The sequence below is a fragment of the Pseudopodoces humilis genome, chromosome 9 (assembly GCF_049639895.1).
Source record: "Pseudopodoces humilis isolate 2021_Gansu_Grassland_sample_001 chromosome 9, ASM4963989v1, whole genome shotgun sequence".
Taxonomy (NCBI): Eukaryota; Metazoa; Chordata; class Aves; order Passeriformes; family Paridae; genus Pseudopodoces; species Pseudopodoces humilis.
In genome coordinates, this window is record NC_142208.1 from 12,068,662 (window position 1) to 12,089,873 (window position 21,212).

The 21,212-nt window shown below is 39.8% G+C and overlaps 1 protein-coding gene across 3 annotated transcripts; it reads right to left on the bottom strand.

Annotated features, from left to right (window-relative positions):
* Positions 1-336: 336 nt before the first annotated feature.
* ANXA11 (annexin A11) lies at positions 337-19,469 on the bottom strand. 3 transcript variants are annotated; one of them, XM_014250499.2, is made up of 16 exons: positions 19,334-19,431; positions 13,215-13,379; positions 12,294-12,354; positions 11,098-11,210; positions 9,566-9,940; positions 8,934-9,021; positions 8,463-8,557; positions 7,893-8,006; positions 7,599-7,689; positions 7,405-7,484; positions 7,189-7,245; positions 6,204-6,297; positions 5,405-5,500; positions 2,773-2,831; positions 2,110-2,232; positions 337-1,064 (listed from the first exon to the last, which is right to left on the bottom strand). In XM_014250499.2, the coding sequence occupies exons 2-16, from the start codon at positions 13,221-13,223 to the stop codon at positions 1,005-1,007; spliced, it is 1,515 nt and encodes a 504-aa protein (XP_014105974.1). In that variant the 5' UTR covers positions 13,224-13,379; positions 19,334-19,431; the 3' UTR covers positions 337-1,004. The 3 variants fall into 3 exon arrangements, with proteins under 3 accessions (XP_014105974.1, XP_014105975.1, XP_087915855.1); XM_014250500.2 differs by lacking the exon at positions 13,215-13,379 and having other exon boundaries at positions 19,334-19,469; XM_088059729.1 differs by lacking the exons at positions 13,215-13,379; positions 19,334-19,431 and adding an exon at positions 13,561-13,716.
* Positions 19,470-21,212: the final 1,743 nt, after the last annotated feature.

The window sequence follows — 21,212 nt, forward strand, 5'->3', positions numbered from 1 at the left end:
TAGTTATAAAACCTTTCCCCTGCTTTGTACTTTTTACCTTTACATGTTTTTATTTTGAGAACAAGCTGAAGAGATGTCATCCATGCCAGCAGCAAATAAAAACTCAGAGTTCCAAGAGTTAGAGAAATTGCAACATGCAAAATGAAAATACTGAGCAGTAACTACAGATTACATGTATCGTATACAATTGCTCATCAACAGCATACATCTCCCAAACTCTTATCAAAACAACAATTTCTGAATAATCCCGTGGAAGAGAACTTCTATGGAAAAATTAAGTTACATAAACTGAATCATCACTCACATACATCAATATGAACACCAAAAGGCACAGTCTGCAAAGACTCAGACAGCTTTAATTTCATAATCTCTTCTTACATACATATATTTAAGGCACTATCCAAAACCTTTAAACATTAATGACAGAATCTTTACTACTGTCAACATTACTACTGCCTTGGGACAGTCTGCCTTAGCAAGAATGAAATGTGGAACATATCTTCCTTGAAAATAATCAAGGTAAAAAATAGAACTTGACAAAACTTCTTTAAAACAGTCTTAACTTGACACAAAATCTCGAGGCTGCTATCTCCACATATCAGGAAGTAGGCTAACCAACTCTACATACAATAGATATAAAACTTGCATTAAAATTGCACTCAATGTTTATACAAAAAAAATCTTAAATCACACAACTGTGATTTTTCATAAAACAAACATTATTTCAGCATGATAGAAGCAAAAAAGAAATAATGACCACTCATTCAAGGATTGCCAAGGGTGCTATACAGAATCCTGAGTAGACAGCACATAAGCTGGGTATTTTGGGGGGTTTTGGCATTTATTACCTACTACTTTTGAACTGAAGATATATGCAATATTATTTAAAATGTAATTGCTTTAGAAGAAACAAGTCATTACATATTTACTTATGGAGGAAAAAAGATGCTTTGCAGCAAGTACATGAAAATTGCAGCTTTTTAAAGAAAAGCTCAATGCTCCATTTAGTCATTTCCACCACACAACTTGAGTAGGATTTTCCGGTAGTCTCCTGAAGTATCACCCTGAAAAGTAATCCAGAAAAAGAAAAGTTGAAGAATAACCAAAAGAGATGAAGCCACAGCTGAAAAACTGAGAACTTTCTTCCCAGGGATATTTTTGGCTCTACTTTTACAGAAATAAGCAGCTGAGTTTACATACACCTAACTGTGGACATGCACACCCATATTTATTGAAGCTGAGTTTTAACCAAGTTCAGTCCATTAAATAGATATGGCCTGTTCTGCTTCTATTCTGAATGGTAAATTATAATGCCAGATCAAAAGAGGAACAGGGGGGAAGAAGAAATACAGAGCTTTTCCACCAATGTCTCACTGCTTTTTACTCATACATTGGTGGTTACAGGGCATGCAACTACTGTAAAAGAAACATTTGGCACATGCTAACCTCCAGAATGTCTACAGGACTCTTTCCAAACACCAAGTTACAGCCCCTCCGTGTCCAGAGCAGAAGGAATAAACAGGGGCTTAATAGGTTTGGCACCCTCATTACAAGGTAAATAAAAGTGACACCACTCACTCTCCTCCAGCTCTTACTCCCCTACCACTGGCCAGGCATCCTCTTGGCTGTTGCTATAGCTCTTCATAGCAGTAGGAGAGCGGATCAACTGCTAAAGAATCTGAAGTTTAGCCTATTTGAAAAATCTTGTACTTTCAAGAGAAAGAGGAGGCAATCCTTAAGAAGATTTTTAGGAGCTTTATATTCTTCCAAGATACAAATGAAGTAGAGCGTCACTGTTACTCAACTGGAGGACTGAGTAGTTCCCACAAGATCATATAAGGAGATTGGGATAGAGGGGTCTCAGAAACCTCTTTTCCCTTTCCTTCCTTCCCATCTCTAGTTCATCTAGCCCCCATGCAAACCCAAGTGCTCTCAATCCTCCAGCCCTCAGCCTCCATGCTCCTAGCCAATGCAGCAATCCAACACAGCCAGCTAAGCTCAGTGCAGGTAATAGCCGTTCAAGCACAAGGAGCAGTGTTTTGCCAGCACAAGGGGTGTCACGGCAGGGAAGGTAAGGAAGGCAAGGAAGGTAAGGTGTGCAAGTCTTACAGTGATATCTGAGTAGAGAGATCTGCCATACATCCGCTTGTACTCTGCACGTATGTCCAGCAAGTCAACCTCGCTGCGCGATACCATGATCCGGATCAGCGTCCTGTCCTTTGTCCCCGCTCCCTGAAACAAACATAGCAGCAGTATAATGCATTGAAAAGTGTATGATAGAGCACTGGTAAAAAGTAAAATGCTTGTTTACTAGCATAATCCCACTGACTTAATAAGCTTGAACAGAATTTGGCCTATCATACTTTATATCTTTAATTTAGTAGTAGGACGCTAATTTCTCTGCACAAGAACAGCTCAAAAAAAAAGAGGGGGATTTATAAAGACAGGTCACAAAAATCTGTTGAGTTAAATGGCCTTTATTTCTGCTAGAATTCCCTACTTAAAAAGTACCCATTTCAATGAGTTTTAAGCATATTTTTGTTTCACCAAGTGAAGGTTTTTGTTTTATGTATGGTTGCATTCATTGCTCTGTTAAGCTGGATCAAATTAGCTAGATTTTTTCCAGCCTTTCATAATAATGACTGCATCCTGTTAGTCATCTGCCCACTGAAAAATGTAATCCCTTCAGCTGCAAGTTCCTTCCCAAGAGCTGTACAAGCATTTATAAAAACCCCACACTATAAGTTTATGTAACTTGTCACAGACACCTACCTTCATTGCTTTATATAATCTCTCTGCAAAAAAAGCTGGTGTGTTCTTGAGACACTTAACTGCAAAAAGAAACAGCATTACAGAAATCAGGCATTCCTTCTCAATCAGATCTCAGTAATTTTTTGATTTATCCAACATAGTCACATGCTTGAATTTTACATAAACATACACTTTATACAATGCAGCTTCCACTCCTTCCATTAGTCACTGAAATTATTTTTAATCCAAACAGTAGCTGCAATACAGTTGAAGAACCTACACTGCATGGCTAAAAGCAAACATTTCTGTCACTAGAAACCATCTGATGTTAGCCATAATGAACCTTTGAATTCTAATGTCCAGATTCTTGTTTATGAAGTGAAAACAGGGAATGAGGAGGGGCAGAAGACTTGAAGGAACACATAGGTAGTGGTGTTCCTGACTTCTTAATTCTAAATTTTCAGGCCATGCATCTGCAAGGTATGAAAAATTCAAGTCCTGCACTAGTACAAATTAGGAAACCACCTATGATAGCAGAGAATCTTAGGTGGTTCCTTCTCCGTAGGGGTGTGTCATCATAACCCTTATTTTAGTCTTATTTTAGCCACAAAGTTCATTAGGACTCCTGAAATTTTTTTAACGTGCTCATTTACTAATGACTGGATGTCATATTTAATTAGCACAGTTAATTAGAAATCTGAAAGAGCAAAATCTAAGTCAAATTACTGTCATGTTAATCAGGATAATTAAAGAATCCTCCATCACTGATCAGAATTAAAATCTATGTATTGATGCAATGTTGCTTACAAGTAAACAATCATGCAAACTGTGGTAAACTACAGAGGAAACAAACCACACTTGACATTTAATAGCACAGTAAGATATCAAAATCAATCACACAGAATCAACGCAGAACTAAAGGTGTAAACCCAGACATATTTTTCATAGCAACACACATTCTGTATAGGGAGAAGTACTTTTCTCAGTAGGAAAATGTTGATGAGAGATAGCAGTTCACCACACAACTGTCAATGATATGTACAATACTATTCAAAAACAAATGACAAAATGAAATGCATGTTTTTGTATCACTATATTTAGCTAACACAACACACTTGCATTCTAAGATGTTTAAAGATGTTGTTTAAGTTACCAGTTTTACAATCCAGAAAGCTTTAAAGAAAGCAAAATTAAATATTTTCAATTAGAAACCCCTTTTTTTCCTGCAAATAAGGTTCACAGAACAAATGATGTTAATATAATTTACTGATATAGAGATATGTGTATATACATAAAAAATCCCACAGAATCTATTTAATAAATGGAGCTATTCAGTGAATATTAATGACAAGCCTTGCTCAAAAAGCTATTGACTTGTTTGCCAGCTACAGTCTCAGTTTTGAATCTGGATCTACATGAAGACCTGTCAAGTCACTATGAAGCTCCATGAAGACAAATGGCTTCTAAACTCTGAGCAGTTTCTTTACTAAGGCAATCTTTTTCTACAAACAGAGAAATCTCTTTTCCCTAAGCTTGGTTTTCTGACAATAGTTTCTGAGGTGACAAAGTTTGAGTCCTGGAAAAGGTCTGCAAATCAATCAGACACAATGACCTAGATCCAGCTTGGGTCATTAAAAGATCAGTACAATGACAGTGTGGCCAAGTAGAATAAGAACATTAGTTACATAGTTCACACATGCACAAGACAGGAGTGAAAAAATAAGGCTTTTAAAATTGATTTTCATTTTGCCAAGATTTTGTTACAAACTTCAGTGGAAAAATCTGTTGCGGTTGAACCAAATATCCTCCTCTATCTCATTTCCAAGTGATGCAAAGTTCACTTTTCCTATTTTTTGGGTTAGGTGAATGTGGTTGTTTTAGGAATTTTTTTGTTATATCACTACCATATTCAGAACCAAAGAACAACACTTCTAAAGCAGGAGCTCTAGATACCACAGTATGTTTACAGAAATAAACAGAAAAAGAAATTGAGATGTAAAGACACAAGACAGCAAAGTGGTTCACAGATATATCTATAATAAAGCATTTTAAATTAAACTACTGCACAGCAACTTGAGGCCTTGTCCCAACCTCATGGAAATAAATGGCTGCTTCTGAAGAGAGAACAGTAGACCTGAGGTAAGAGTTTTCACTCCTCAGAAGTTCTGGGGCAATTAAAAACAAAGTTTTAATAAAATTGTAGCCACAGGAAAAGTGGAAAAAATAACCCTTTTGCAATTAAATTCAAGTTTTCTTTCTACTAAATAGAGGTAGAGGTAACTAATTAGAGAGTTAAAGCCTGTATCTTGCTAGATTTACAAAATTGTCCCAAATACTCCATTCTCACTGAGTCAGCAGTTGGTACAAGTTCATTTCTTAAACAGTGTCAATTATAGTTAATAATTCTCTCCCTATTTTAACATGTGAAATTCAAATTCTGCAGATGCCTGCAATAAAAAAGCTTCATCTGTCGTTTTGAGGTGAATTAAGTGTCCCACTTTACTAACCACAAATGACTTCACAGAAAGCTCAACATAAAAAGCAGAAAACTAGAAACTACTACTAATAAGAACATCCTTAGCTGGAGTCACAGGTGCCACCTGAGCCAGCTGTAGCAGAATAGCAGGAATGAACTTGCTAAGGTGGCACATACCTACTGCCAGCATGCCCCTCTCCAGGTCTCCAGACATTTCACGACATATGCTGCTTTCGATGTCCCGGTTACACATCCTCTGGTACTCGCTGAAGACTGTTAATGGAAAAGAAAGATTTCAGCTCCACCACAAGAGGTGGCACTGGAATGTGCTGGATGGCTTCATTTCAATGGCGATTCTCAGCTGGAGAAGTGTACTCACACTACAGTGTACTCACACTAGTTTGAACATCTCAAGGATTAATAACTGTGTTATCAACCATTTACATGTTATCAGGCTCCTTCTAGCTTGCCTAGCTCTGTCCTCTTCACTGAAAAACTAGACTAAGAAATCACAGCAATTTTTTTAGGAAAACTTTGGGTGTCAATAAAATTAAGAAAATATTCAGGTTCTCATATATACTCCTTTCCTCCATATAAGTACCTCGCATACCAACAACACATTGTAAAAGTTCTATGTAGTTACTAAAACATTTCCACCACGACAGACTGATGTAGCACCTTACATCAGCAAGTAAAAAGGGAAGGATTGCAAATGTCTTGCACACACAAGTATGCAAGACTGAAACAATTTTAGTTTTTCAATTCTTTATCAGAGGATCATTTAAACAAGTATGACCTCTACTTCTACTAGAAAGGTGACTCTTCCTTTTCCTCAGCAGAATTCACCCTGCTTGTCATTGATATCTTATTGGCCTCACTTTACAGATGGAGGAAATTCAGAGCACAGAGCAGTGCTGTACATTTTTATCATTATACACAACAGAATCAAGTTACTGTTTATGTAGGGCATCGTTACCTGCTCTAAGGTGGGCCCTGCTTCTTGCACACAGAATGGCATTGAATTTGGATTCGTCAGTTCCTAGACGGTTCTCTCCAGCTGCATACAACTCCTGAACACAGAAGAGAGTTCACACTTCATTACTCAGAAAAGAAGTCAGGCTGAACAGCTCATAGATTTGCCTCCTTGCAGCCTCTCCTCCTTTTATACTTATTTCATAGCCTATGTACCACTGCAAAACAGGGGCAAGCAATAAATAGCAACTAGTTCTAACCTTCCTATAATATGCTATGCTTGCAGTCTTCCTAGCTTGCTGATGCATAAGTGCTCAAACACAAGAGCACCACATTACTAAAGGAGGGGACATTGTTCAAAAAGTACCTGAAATTTTTTTCTTCCTAACAGTCCTTACACCTAGCTTTTCTTCTACAATTCTAGGTGCATTCCGGGACATTCTTGTATTTTGGCTAAGGCACACTATGTAGAAAGCTAATGGCATTACTATTTAAATGCCACTAGTATGGCTAAAACAATCCAGGGTTTTCCCTTTGCTACATAGTGAAATGGAATATACAGAAAAAGAAATGGGCAGGCATTACTAAGTCCAAGTGCCTTATTTGCTGCAAACTTAAACAACATGCAAAGGCTATTGCAGGTGTTTAATTGTTTAAAATTTAATCCACACACATATCGCCTCAAATCTCTTTGGACCATTTCCTTAGTAAGCAGCACAATCCAATACTTGGAAAAGCCAAGGACCTGACTGAATGAGAAGTAAAATATCCCATGGACTGTACTCCCAAGAGATTCATCTCTGTATTGCACCTACATGGCTCTAATGCTCTGTCACAGCTTTTTGTATCTCTACCATCCACTCAAATATAAGCACTGAATCAGAAGATGTCACAAGGTATCCAAAACTAACAGTAAGCAGAATCCACACAGTCTAATTTCAGCAAACTGAGTTGACCATAGCTAGAAATGATGAAGCATTTCTACTGACCTGTACATCTCTTTGGACAACAGACATGTCGACATTTGTACTTTCATCTCTGTTTCCCTGAAAGAATTAGAAGATCCAGCAGTGTTACTGATGGGCTGCTTTTTTTTAAATTAAAAAAAAACAGAAAACAACCAAAACCAAAACCAAACCAAACCCTTCCACACCACCTACAAACACACAACAAAAAATTCCCAAAATCCCAGCAGGGGCAAGTACCTGAGCAAGTGATATTAAAAGTCTCTGAAAGTGTCCAGATGTGTCACTTTTTATTGCTTCCTCCAGAGTTTTCTTATATTCTGGAAAAGAGACAGTCATGAATCCTCATATAACCCTTCTCAATTCCTAAATTCAAACTATCAATCAGTGATTAAGGAAGAAAGGGATGAAAATTTTGATGCAACAGATCTAACCTGCTTTATAGACCCTGTTAAGTTCCTGAATATGCTCATTACTGCGGGAAGCTAAGATTTCAATGAGACAGTTTTCATCTGTGCCAACGCCCTAAAACAAGCAAAGAAGAAACACTTCAGATTCTTGATTTCTACAACCTAGTATAAAAGCAATGTAATAAAATTATACAGGAAAAAATTCAGATTATAACCAAAGCAAGTAATCCCAAGTAAGCCCAAACTTTTAAATGGCAACCAAATATTTTATCAGCTCAACTATTTCCCCTATCTTATAAATGTATCTCCTACACAAACCTTTATAGCTTCCTTGATTTCATAAGCATCAAACATGACAGGTGTCTTCATCATTGCCAAGATTGTCTTCTCAAAGTTACCTGATAGCTCAGACTTGAGATCCTTGATCAAATCCTAATGAGAAGGAAAAACAAGGAAAAAATGTGTAAAGACCAAACTTGACAAAAGCAAGCACCAAAAATACACATTTTACTAGGAATTCTTTATGCATAAGCACCAGTAATGTATGTTCAAAGTAAAGCTATTCCACTTAACTAACTAAATTAATTAACTAAAACCAGCATAATGGAATATGTACACTGAGGTCATTAAGGTCCAATTAAATAGACTGCACAGATCAAAGCGTCAAAGTAACCATTTAGCATAGAAACTGCTTTACATGTTTCATCTGCAACACTGCATAAAGAAGTCAAGCATGGGTAAAAAGCAGAACTCTGAACTGGCTATGACTTAAACATCTTCCCCTAATGCACCTTTCAATCTTTTTTCCCCACCACTAAGTCTTCTGACTGCCACTGAAGGGATGTAGGCTCTTATTTCTTCTTTGTTCTGTTCTCACAACAAACTTACCTTTCCATAAGCTGTTTTGAAGGACAGGATTATCTGCTGCCGTTGCTTGTTTGAACGACTTCCAAGACAATCGATGATGGCCTGCTCATCGGTTCCTGTACACACACACAGACACCACAGAATGAGCATCACCTCATGTGAGGATTCAGCCTTCTGTCTCTATTTCATCCTGTTGTAAACCCAGCAGAAGGACATGAATGCCTTGAATTCACCTACAGTATCTACTCTTGTGTACAACCACAGAACTTCAAGCTCTACTCCCAATCACGAACACAGTAAGAATACAAAGAAAACCTAAACCAAACTCATATTACTTATGCCTACATGAACTTCCAGTAGTAACTTCTGATAACCAAGGACAATCACATGGGAACTATCCTGCTCAGTACACACACAGCAATAGAAAAACATCAGTGCTGAATGGATATGCAATTCTACTTTAACTGACATGTAAATCCTCAGACTGCTCACCAAATCCTTTCATGGCCTTCCTTAAGACTTCTGCATCCTTCAGAGGGTCAAAACCTGGTGCATCAGTGATGGTACCTCGGTTTCCATGCTAAAATGAGATCAATAGTGTTAAACAGTACTAGTGTTAACAGTATATTAGTGTTAAATTGTGAAATACTGTGGTTTACTACTTAGGAAAGATGATCACTGTTACTAGTTTTTTTCTTGTGAGAAAAGCAATAGAGAAAACTCAAACCAACCCTGCCTTAAGCAATTTGCTAATTTCTAGACACAAATGACAAAATGCAAGATCAAGGTTTCCTGACATTAAATCTGCTTTCCAATTCATTAAGGTTTGATTATACTGTATATATGACTGGCAATACTTGCTAAAGTTAGGAAAGGCAAGATTTATTAATTTGAATTAATGTCAAAACTTTTTTCTTGGATACCATGGTAAAACATAATTTGTTTCAAGACATATGAGCCTATACTGCTTGCGCTTGAAAAGGTTCCATCTCTCTCTTCACTCAAACTTCTTTTCCTAACTTTCTTTTCAATTTGATGATTGGTTTACATTAATACACACAAAGAAAATGTAGAAGAACATATATACAGCCACACCTCAAAAGAAAAGCAGTGAATGCTCTTACTGTTAGAGGAGTGACTGCAGGCCCTGTAGTTCCTGAGTAAGAGGGCATAGATGGGTTCACAGCTGGACCTGCTGGGTAATTTGGCATGGGCTGCTGCCCTGGGTGAGCTGCTGGAAATCCTGGATAGTTCATAGGCTGCTGAGCAGGTGGTGGTGTGGGCTGGCCTGGCACAGGGCCGCCTCCATACCCTGGATAAGAGGGCATTCCGGATGGTGGATTTCCTCCAGGGGGAGCATACCCTCCGTACGAGGGCTGCTGTCCTGGCGGGGGTTGCCCAAAGCCACCTGGAGGAACAGGTGGATAACCCCCAGGTGTGGAAGGATACATGTTTTGTGGTACATTTGCCCCTCCAAAGGTCCCTGCCAGGTTGGATGCCTGCAATGACAGCAATGACAGCAATAAAGCAAGAGACAGGAAGATGTACAAACAGCTGAGTTTCAGTAACATGCTTAATACAACACAACCTCCCTCCCCACCAACACGGACAGATAGTTCTTTATCTCGAAAACAAAGCAAGCAGGATGGAAAAATCTGCCTAAAACTTTACACCAAATAATCCCTTCTTTTCCCATGGCTGCCTTGTATGATCACAAGGGTGCACCTGGGTGCAAGGACTTTAAGCAACCTTTGGCTGTTTTATGATGTGTTAGTAGTTTACAACTAGCAGGAGTTCCTGGGCTGCATTTGGAAAGACTTCTGCAGAAACTGAAATGAAGATATTCCACTCCACATCAAAACTTTACCACTGAAACTGCTCTTCTAGAGAGAAACCAGAAGTGACTTTTGATGATTGCAGAATTGTCAAAAACTAGTTGCTGTGGATATTGCCTCCTGCACCCTAGATAGTTTGTTGCTCAATTTGCCTGCTGGCTGCCAAATCACTTCATTTAATCACTGCCTCAGAAAGGCATCTATAATGCAAATATCTTCCTACAAACTGCATTCATTGTGCAGCATAACAGATTTCTGAAGACTAAAGTTGTCAGAAGTGTCACTCACTTCTGCTCTATGAAAAAAAATCACATTGGAAACGTCTACATTTTCTTCAGTCAATGTAAAAGGTTTTTACTTCCATCTGTTAAACATCAGTGTTTGTAAGAGACTGTTGATCCCATATTCTTTTCAAGGACGAATCATTGCTACCTCTAATTACACAGCCTTTTTCCTTACTCTGACTGGTCAAAACACAGGTAATAGGCAAAATCCAGACTGTGTTTGCTCATGTGAATATATTAACAGTTAATAGCTCCCTATTCCTCAACTCAGCAAATGCCAAGTTATATTAGTTTTACGTTCACGACTTTTGAAGTTAGACTGCTAACAACACTTAACTAGTGTTCTGTTTCCTAAAATAAGGAATAGCTTTCAGTAATCATTTTCTTCAATAGGCAATACTGAATGCTCAACACTTAAACAGATTAGACATAAAGGCACAGAAATTCAAGTGATGAACTTCACTGTGACAATGCCAGAAATGCAACTTCACCCTTAAGGGCATCACAGTGAAACACATTAAATGAAAGCAAACTCACCATTCCAGCCATGTGGCTGGGATTGAACTGGTTGGCATAGCCAGCCACATTTTCCAGACCAATTGGAGGTGGATTTGAAGGTGGATAGGCAGCACCACCCCAAGGACTGCTACCTGAAATCAAACATACATGTGCTGAAACAAGAAACTATGCCATTTTAAAGTTCTTACTACTAAAATTTCTAATGTAATTATTTTCAACACTACCAGGAAAATCAACTGAAGAGGTGCAGGGTAGCAGTGTAATTATTATAAAAAGAGAGGTCTCACTGGGTATTTCTAATCATGTTAGTATAACTGAATCTGTAAGTTCTCAAACTCTAAACCTATTTGACAGTTAGCACTCAGTCAAGACGAGCACCACATTTTGACTTGAGAGCACTTAAAGTACAAAGTTGTCTGGGTATTCCAGTAGGAAGATATTATTAATTCTACTTACTTTGCTAATTTGAGAGGTGTCCACAGAGCACAACAGTATATTTACAGACACCAAAGTCATAAAACTTGTCTGCACACAGGAGTATGGTCTAACTTAAGACAGAATACTCTGCTGAGAAATAGGCTTTATCCTCCTAGCTAGTTCAACTTCCCCTTCCTGAGCTAGCCTGCCTAACTCCACACTTCACCATACCTGCATGACTCCAGACCCTGCTTTCTGAATTTCAACAATATTAACAACTGTGAAGCTCAGCTTGATAACCAAGCAGTGGTTGAGTATTTCATCAGCTTTATGTTATTATAAATGCCACCCTTGTTAATTGCCCTCTCTCCTCTGTATGCAACCACCTGCCTAAGAACAGTGAATTAAGAATAATTTCCTACTTCTTTGGAGACTATAGTTTTAAGACGTACAAATGATTTCTCCCCATACTCATTTGTCTCACCACACACCCTGAAGACTCAGTATTGACTTGACACTGATCCTTGTCATTTATTTGATTTGATCAAGTTAAGACCATTTCCCAATGCTCTGTGCTTTATTCGAGATGAATGAAACTGGACCCTACTATATGAGCACATGGCAGAACACACATATTAGACAAATCAGAATCCCCAGCCTAGATAACACAGGACTTAACAAGCAAGTACAGAAAGCTCTGAAGGAAACCCTTCAGAGCCCTGTTCTTCATCCATGCCATGTTTCCACTCCAGACAGGACTGCCAGTGCATTATGTTTAATTCATCTGAACAACTTACCTGGAGCAGCTGGTGGATATCCACCCGCTGGGGGATAGCCCGGGTAACTCATTGCAAAGATCTGGAAAGTATGGGTGATACAGTTATCTTCTGCAATGCTTCACTCATTACACCACGTAACACTAAGAGGTAACATTTATGCAGTAGCCAGTTATCAAAATTTATACATAATCTGCACAAGCCTGTCCCGACTTTCCCCTTAAAAACCTCTTCCTGTTTCCTTCTGCTGGACTAAAAAACAGATAGCTAAGCAGCTGCAGAGTCACTCCTCACACTATTTTTCTTATCTGTTGCAGTTGCTACTTACTGCTTGCTTTGTCTATTATGTTGTTAGGGATATATTAATTGAACATGCTTCCTTTACTGTGCTATTAAAACCTCCAGAAGTTTCCAGCCTATACAAAACTGTGTTATCAATGAGGAGTAGAAAATCATCTGACAAAGAAGCTATGTCTTCAAGTGAGTAACTAGGAGAAGCTGTTAGAAGGCACCTAAACGCAAATGTCTGCAGAAGTGCAAGGTCAGAGTAAGAAGCAGAAGGGATACACCTTCATGGTTACAGCACTGCCATAAAATATGAAGGGTTTTCTGATAGGATCAGATCACTAGAACAAATTTGGTCTCTCAAAATGGATAGTGCCTCTGTCAGCACAGAAGTGCACGAAGTCATTAGCTGTCCAAAATAGAAGCAGAGGTCAAAAAGGAAGAACAGCTAAATTAAGGACAAAATGAAAACTGGCTTCCAAAATACAAAGGCTTTATTTTAAACAGAACAACTACCAGAAAGAATGGTAAAAGGAACTACGAAGAAAATATCTATAATGAGTGTTAATTTTTGAAGGTTATTTTAATGACAAGCCACAGTCTATTTTTAGAATTGCTGCCCTTTTTTTCCCCCCTCTCTTTCCCCTAAAGCACTACCTTTTGCATCTGGCATGTTTTGCTGTGTTTTGGGTTTCAGCTGTGGAATTTTGCTTTGGATTTGGTTTGAGTTGGCAGGGGTGCTGTTCTTGTGAAATTGTTTTCATTTTGCATGATCACATTAACTTCTCTTTCTGGTTTGCATGGCTCTATCGCATAGCAACACTGAAATGGAGAAACACCTTTTCTTAGTGGTTTTCTTTTTTAAAAGGAAATACAATTAGGAAATCTGAAATTTACTTAAAAACTGCTCGGACTTCATGCTGCACATACTCATTTAAATTTAAAGAGAGAGAAATGAACAGAAACAGCAATGAACAGAGTACACCAAAAGTTATAACCCTACCTTACTTCTGCTCCAGTATGTAGCATCTGAGAATCAATAAATAAGTGAATGCAGCTTCTCAGCATTCGAAAAGAATGCCTGCTGTTACCCATGCAAAGACTGACCCCAAACTCACGAGGCCAAGAAACAAAAAAGCAAGACACATTCTCCCTCTGCTGCTGGAAAAACGAGCAGGCAGCTTCCTCCCTCCTGGCGCTTGGCCACACAATTGCCAGAGGGAGCTGCCAGGCCCCAGGCCCATGCTGCCACCTCCGGCAGGTACCCGAGTATGGAAGTGCAGAGAGGCCAGCAGAAAAAAAAATAACATTAAAAAACTCAACAGAAGGCAGCCTGGCACACTTCAGAGACTCTCTAATTTAGAAATGGGCTTTACGTAATAAAGCATGGAAAAATAAAAAAGAACAGCTATTACCATGTCACTCAAAAACAAACCTAAGAACCCCCAGAATCTAGATTCTTAGCATATGTAATGTCAAGGTGTACATTTTTATACACAAATTATTACAACACTGAAATTAGTGTTATTTCTTCAGGCAAAACTGTAATTATATTTTTAGTTACTTTTTAGCTTTACATGTAAATACAATAAAGACAGGGTACTCAAAAAATTGCAAAATGCCTTTTTAATAAAGATTTAGGTACACATTTAAGGCAAAAATACATTTTTTTTTGTGGTAGAGGGTGAGAAGCAATGGGATAGGCTTTGTTTTTCTTAGCAAGGCTGTTTGCTTGCTTTTAATCCCATACAGAACGCTCATTTCAAATTGGGAAAAAACCCAAGATTAAAAGAGCCTTTTGGCAATGAAAGCTGAGATTGAGAAAAAACAGCCAACTTCAGCAATCTGAAAAAAATGTTAGTTTCTATATAAAAATGTTCCACTTGCTTCTTTTGAACACTGTATTTATCCAGGGCTTTTCCAAGGGGAAATTTTCCCAGACTGGTTTGATTCCAGGCAAACTAGATCTGCAAACACACCGACTTCTCATGTTCAGAAACTTCCCTGATCACCACCTTTTCCACAGTTGATTCGAGCCTCTGTTGACCAGTACTCTAACTTTAGAAATACTAACATAGAAAGTTACCTTTCCCAACCATTCCCTCCAGCCAGCCTCCATTTCATCTTCTAATCTCATCATCCACACTTTCTCCTGCTACATCCACAATATTTTACTAAAATTGCTCCTGATGAGCAGCACTTGCCTGCTGATAACTGAGGGGTGATACAGGCGAGGGAACAGAAGATACGGAAACATACCCTGCTACACAAATATTGCGTGGGAGGACAAAGGAACAGCAAGGTCTCTGTTTGTTCAGTCATAAAAAAATGTAGTGCATAAGACAAGGGAAAAATACAAACAACCAAACCACACACGGGAAGAGGGAGTGCCTTGAAGAAAACAAAGAACAACTGCTGTCAAGGTCCACTGCCCATTCCCAGTATTCAATCCCAGAGGTCCACCTCAGAACTTTATTTAAAGACCTGAGGTTTTACTCCCACAGCAAACATCGTTATCATACTTCACACTGCAAGCTATAAACCATTCAGGCTCTTGAGCATTTTCCTGCTGCTTGACAAAACTAAGAGGGAACAGACCTGTTCATAAACAATTAAACCTATGACAGACTTTCAACAGGAGTCTTGAAAATACACTTCTGTACGATACAGCACAGAAGGAAAGGACTACAACTCAATAAATTTGTAACAAAAATACAAATTCCATAATGAAGGCAGAAATAAAGAAGAAAACTTCAAGGCTGCAAGAAAACTTCTGTTTCAAGGTGCAATAGCAATAAAATCAGCCACTGCATTCACACCCACTCCTGGAATGTATGTAGTGGCTGCTGTTCAGGCTCCAGCTATGCCATGGTACAATAATTTGAGGACAAAAAAGGATGAAAAACCACATTCTTTATTTTTTCAAAATTATTTGTTTAATTATGCCCATTTCATCACAGGGATCACCGAGTAAAGTTAAACCCTTGGCCTTGACTCCTCCACAAGGTTAATTACCAGGATATTGTAGACAAAGCAGCCTGAAGCTATAAATTACAGTACATGCTCTGAGACTGATCCCTGATTGTGAAACCAGCAGAACAGAATTTATCACCTTACAATATGCTGTCGTTTTTCATCACATATGAGCTGAGGCATCCACCACCATGCTTTTCCAGGACAAGGACAAACCACAGTCAGCACTGAACCAGCTAAGTGCTTTTTTACCAGCCTGAGCAAAATTTATCTTTGACTCGTGCACTGCAGCATACAAGTTGTTCTCTCCTGTATCAGTTGTAATAGTTTTCATCCTGACAGATAAAAAGTTCTGCAATTTTTTTTTTCATTAAGTCTTCTGTATATGTATGTGATTCCTGTCTAGCCTTCCTCTCACTATGAAAAGAACTAATTTAGTGGAATGGGTTTATCTTCCAACACGGGTGAGTTCATGCCACCCAAAACTCAGGAAACCTCTTTACACAGATCTTATCATTCACTGTTCACCTTTACTGGAATTCATCCAACAATGTATATTTAAAGAGTACTAACACATCATCCACTTCCTACAAAAAAAAGCTTCCCAAACCAACTCACAGCTTTGAATAGACTGGAACAGAAACAAAATAAAATAAGAGTTTTTTTAAAAAAACTATCAATTTGAATTGCTTGCTAGTATTATGACTCAGGAGCTCTGTCAGTTTTGATGATCCTTCTAATTCAACATAATAATCTTTTTTACTACAGAAAATAATCTAACACTTTTTGACCTACTGGGGCATGGGGGGTGAGGAGGGAAGAGCATCAGAAAGGTAGCACTTGTAAGCTTTAGTCAAAATAAAATAGATCTGAAATGCTGATGATGCCACGCTCAACAAAGAAAAGCGGAATGGGAAGACATACCCACAAGCCACAACCAAGCTGTAAAAATATTACAGAGAACACTCCTGTAACTTTACAGTGACTGAAGCCCTACATATAAACTCAGGGCTTCAAAATCCAAAGAACTTAGTTGAGCTGCATGGACTTTCAAGATCTATGTGCAGCAAAAACCTGAGTTAACTCCAAGAGGTCAGTTTCATTTTGGACCCCTACTCTGCCCTGATGTGAGTGCTTCCTTTTGTAGCACTCTTTCAATACTCTCTCTCAAATATATGAAACACACAGTCAGAACATTTATGACAATACAGACAAGACAGCTTCCAAACAACAAAACAAACAAGAAAAAAAAAAAAATTAGGTTATGAGATGCTTGAAAAAGCAATGGAATGTGGTTGTTCTACTTCAAACTCCTAACTTTTTCTTTTGTTGCAAAAAAATAATACTATAAATAGTCTGAACTACGTTCTCAACTGACTAATGCCTCAGGGAGTTACACTCCTCTATTTTAAGTTCCACCACAAAGGAATAAATTTTTACACCATTAGTGCAAGTCAGAATATGTAAAAACCAATTACTCCAGGAACCACAGCAATAGAGTAGTATTCAGTACTCTAAAACAATTATTAAAAAATATCTGATTTTTCATTTCCCACCAGCAATTATTAATTAGTTGCTGCGCCCGAGCCTGAAGCGCAGAGCCAAGGAGTGGCCCCACTGCAAAGGCAGAGGCAACAGGAACAAAAGGATGACAAAAGGTTTCCATCAGGTCTGTAGCTGTTTGGGCTGCAGGAGGCCAGACTGGCACCAAGCTGTTCAAGTGACAGCTCCCAAAGTCAGGCACACTGGCAGGAGCTGCACGGGAGCTTAGCTAAACTCCTAATGGACATACCCAACACTGCGACAAAACCTCTCTGCTGACAGTCTTGGGACTCCCCAGCTGAACAAGAGGTACAAAGACATCAACTTCTTAGCAGTGATGACTCTCACACTTTCTGGCCAGGGAAGGCTTACACATTCAGCTGTCCAGCAACACTGGGATGGTTACTACCCCTCGGTGAGCAAATGGACACACCTTCATTCATTCAAGGCTATAAGGAATTACTCATTTTCAGCTGATTAATTCTTTCCAGGAACAGAATTATTCAAGAACTAGCTTCAAGTAGTAAAATAGAGAGGCAGGTATTTCAAAGCCATCATAAACAAGGAATGTGAAAAGAAAGCAAGACTATAGCCTTCAAATCTAGTCTGCACTTTAGATCAGCAAGCTTTAGGCCTTAAATCTTACTACTGAAAAGTATTTTTCCCCCAAAATCCCAACATTTGTAAGATGCATTTATTCTCCTAGCTAATAGAAAACCAAGTATTTTTAAAACACTGCCAAGCATAGCCAACAACCAGTTATTTTGACTATAGATAAGTACACTGTTTACTGAAGAAGTTCAAATTCCCAAGCTTAAAGTTATCTCTAGCAATAATAAAAGGGATATTCACCCTGTCTGCTTTAGGAAACCTAAGCACCTAATTCAGAGTAACTCACTAAGCCAAAGTTCAAAATCAGATGTCCTTTTCTAGCTAAGCCAGGGATCTTTTTTTTTTGGCCTCAGACCTTATACTAGGCAGTATAGGTCAGGCAAGAGAAAGGAACATAAATATCATAAATATTGTTGACATAAAATTATTAGGCACTCAGCAGAAGAGACAGGGCTACAGACAAACATGTAAGCAATACTCAGTTCTAATAATCTGCTGCATCAGTGGGAGGAGAGTGATCCACATGACGCTTAGAACAACTCAAAATACAGGAAATTACAGAAACAGCCAAGCTATGGGGAAAACATTCATACACTCAGGCTTCACAGCAACCATACACTTGCACTGGTTTTGTATTGTTTCCGACGTTACCATGGGCGTTCCAATAAAGCACTGACTCACTCCACAGAAAATAACTGTATGCTGGGGGAGGTATCAGGGAATAAACCTCCCACCTCTGACAGCAGCTGTGCTTTTAGGTGCGTAACCCTCATCATGAGCTCCTTCCTCAACACACACTGTACCAGCACTTTTCCTCTCTCGCCAGTCTGTTTTCGCTCCACACCTTCTGCCCCAGTGCCATCTGTCCCCGCTCCAGGCTGAGAAGCCTTCCATGCTTCTGCCACTCCCTTCAGAACATTATCTCTCCACAGTTCCTCCTTAACAGGAAGAAGCTTCCAGGAACTACTATAAATACATTTTAAAATAAAAATATATTCTATAGAAGTACTCCCTTACTGCCCAGAAACAGGATGGGGACAAGAAGGAACTGCTTTTCTGAATATGGAGATGTTTGTGTTGTTTTTTCTCAACATATAGCTACAGCATAGCAGGAGTTTAAAGAGTTTTGGTTTTAAGACAACTTAAGTGACTTGAAGACACTTAAAGACACTTAAGAGTCTTAAAGACATTCGAAGTACACAGGTAAAGTATACTACGAGCTGTTTAGAGAAAGGGGAAAAAATATATATATAAAAAAAAAAGCACTGCGTAATGGCCAGCCTACCATCTTAGGCTGCTTTCTCCTGACAACTGTGTACGTATCGAAACTATAAACTCAAACTATAGACACATGCAAAGGACCGAACTGCAACTACAACAGCAAAACACGCCCTCTCCTCTGAAACCGTATTTCCTCAGGAAACAGGCGTTGCTTCCTCCCAGCCGCGGAGCTGCCGCAGGCCCTGACCTCCCCTCCGTCAGCTCCTGAGCCGCTGCCGGTCACCCGCGGACGTCTCGGCTCCTGCTGCCCCAGGATCCCCTCCCTGCGGGGACATGGGCCCGGCCCACAGCCCCGCGGGCCCGGCCCGGCCCTGCCGCACCGGCTGGCCCTGGCCCCTGGCCCCGTCCCGCCGTGGGGTCGCGCCTACCGCGGGTCCTGTGAGCCGCTGCTCCCGCCGCCCGTCCCAGGTGCTCGCTGGCGCTGCAGGGCGGTGCCGGGGTGCGGCAGGAGGAGGAGCCGCTGCGGCCACGGCTCATTCCGCCCGCCCCGCCGCGGCCTCGGTGTGAGGGAGGGCCGGGGCCGGGCGGGGCGAAACCTGCCGGGAGCGGCGGGCCCGGCCTCGGGGACAGCCGGCACCGGTGTGTGCCGGCCGGGGCTGGAAAACCGCACAACAGGTTTGACCAAGAGGCAGCTTCAGCGAGAGGCCCATTTTACAAAAAAACAAGACACACGGTAAAAAAGGTAGCTCCACCCGTCAGGCAGTCTGGGCATTCCGCAAGAGCACAGCGTCACCTGAGGGAGCGGGTGACATGGACGCGGCAAAACCAAATCCGGGCACCTACGGTTCAAGTCAAGATTCAGGACAACATCGGATTTAAACCCAAAACCACCTCTGACTGTTCTCACCAGGAAATCTCAGAAAATATTCTTTCCAGACAAGGTGGTACAGAAACCCCCATCTCGTATATAACCTACTTTTCCTTAAGTAAAACTCCCCAAAAAATCAAGAGGAAGGAAAGAAGGAAGTTTGTGTCGACCTTTTCTAGTACAAGCAGTAATAGCTAAAGGCTTCAATAAACATCTTTTTTTCCTACATGCATTCCTTAAAGATGAGTGAAATTGCTCACATGGAAGCATTTAGAGAGACAAACCAAGATAATAAAAAAGAAAAATAAAAAGGGCTAGCATTTTCCAATTAAATTTCTTTTGCCAAGACACTAATCAAAATAGCAAAGACAGCATTATCTAACTGAATCACAGCATTATACAACTTGGGTGGGGAATGAACTTTGCAGCTGGGAATTTTGTGAACAGGATCCAGAACCTCCTTTCCAACACTTGCTTCTCTAATATGTATGCTTTGTAACAGGCAATTTCATTTAGGATTGAACTAATTTGGATAGGTGTGTTCACGCTTCTTAAAGCATCCTGTTCAACTACCAACAGCTTTCAGTGACAGGCCTGGGATTTTTCTCCTCCATACAATTTTCACATATTACAATGGCAAATCATTGAAATGCAACAGCTGTGATTGAACTAAAGAGAAGAAATTGCCATTTTTTTCCCTCTCCCTCATCAAAATTTTTATTGGCACCGCAGAGGCCAAGGCTACACTCATGAGAAACAGCTACATTTAAAATAGTCTAGAGCAGGTGAATAGGTATATTTGAATATAAGAACAGCTGTGGTTGCTTAACCCCAGCCAGCAGCCAGGCCCCACACAGCCTCCCTTACTCCCTGGTCAGCAAGATCAGGGAGGGAATGAGAAAGGTAAAAGCCAAAAAACTTGTGAGGTGAGATAAAGACAGTCTAATAGGAAAAGCAAAAGCCATGCAAGCAGGCGAAGAAATCTAAGGAATTAATTCTCCATTTCCCATGGGCAGGCAGGTGTTCAGTCATCTCCAGGAGGACAAGGTTCCATCACATATAACAGTTACTTGGAAAGATAAATGCCATCACTCCAAATGCCCCCTCCCTGCTTTCATATACTGAGCACAATGTCATATGGTCTGGAATATCCCTTGGGGTCAGCTGCGTCCCTGCCCAATTTATTGCGCACCCCCAGAATCCTCACTGGTGGGGTGAGAAGCAGAAAGGCCTTGGCTCTGTGCAAGCCCTGCTCAGCAATAACAAAAATATCTCTGTTATTATCACCACTGTCTTCAGCACAAATCAATGACATAGCCCCCCACTAGCCACTGTGAAAAAGATAAATTACATCTCAGTCAAAACCTATTGTGGTTTAGCACAAATAAATTTATACCCAGATTATTTTAATCTTCACTGATACAGACATTTCTCATTAA

Bases quoted from the DNA above. Each gene is read 5' to 3' on its own strand.
- ANXA11 (XM_014250499.2), bottom strand. The intron at 9,941-11,097 runs GTGAGTTTGCTT...CTGTCATTGCAG, and splicing joins CCAGCCACATGGCTGGAATG to GCATCCAACCTGGCAGGGAC. The intron at 7,246-7,404 runs GTACTTGCCCCT...TAATTCTTTCAG, and splicing joins TTTTAATATCACTTGCTCAG to GGAAACAGAGATGAAAGTAC.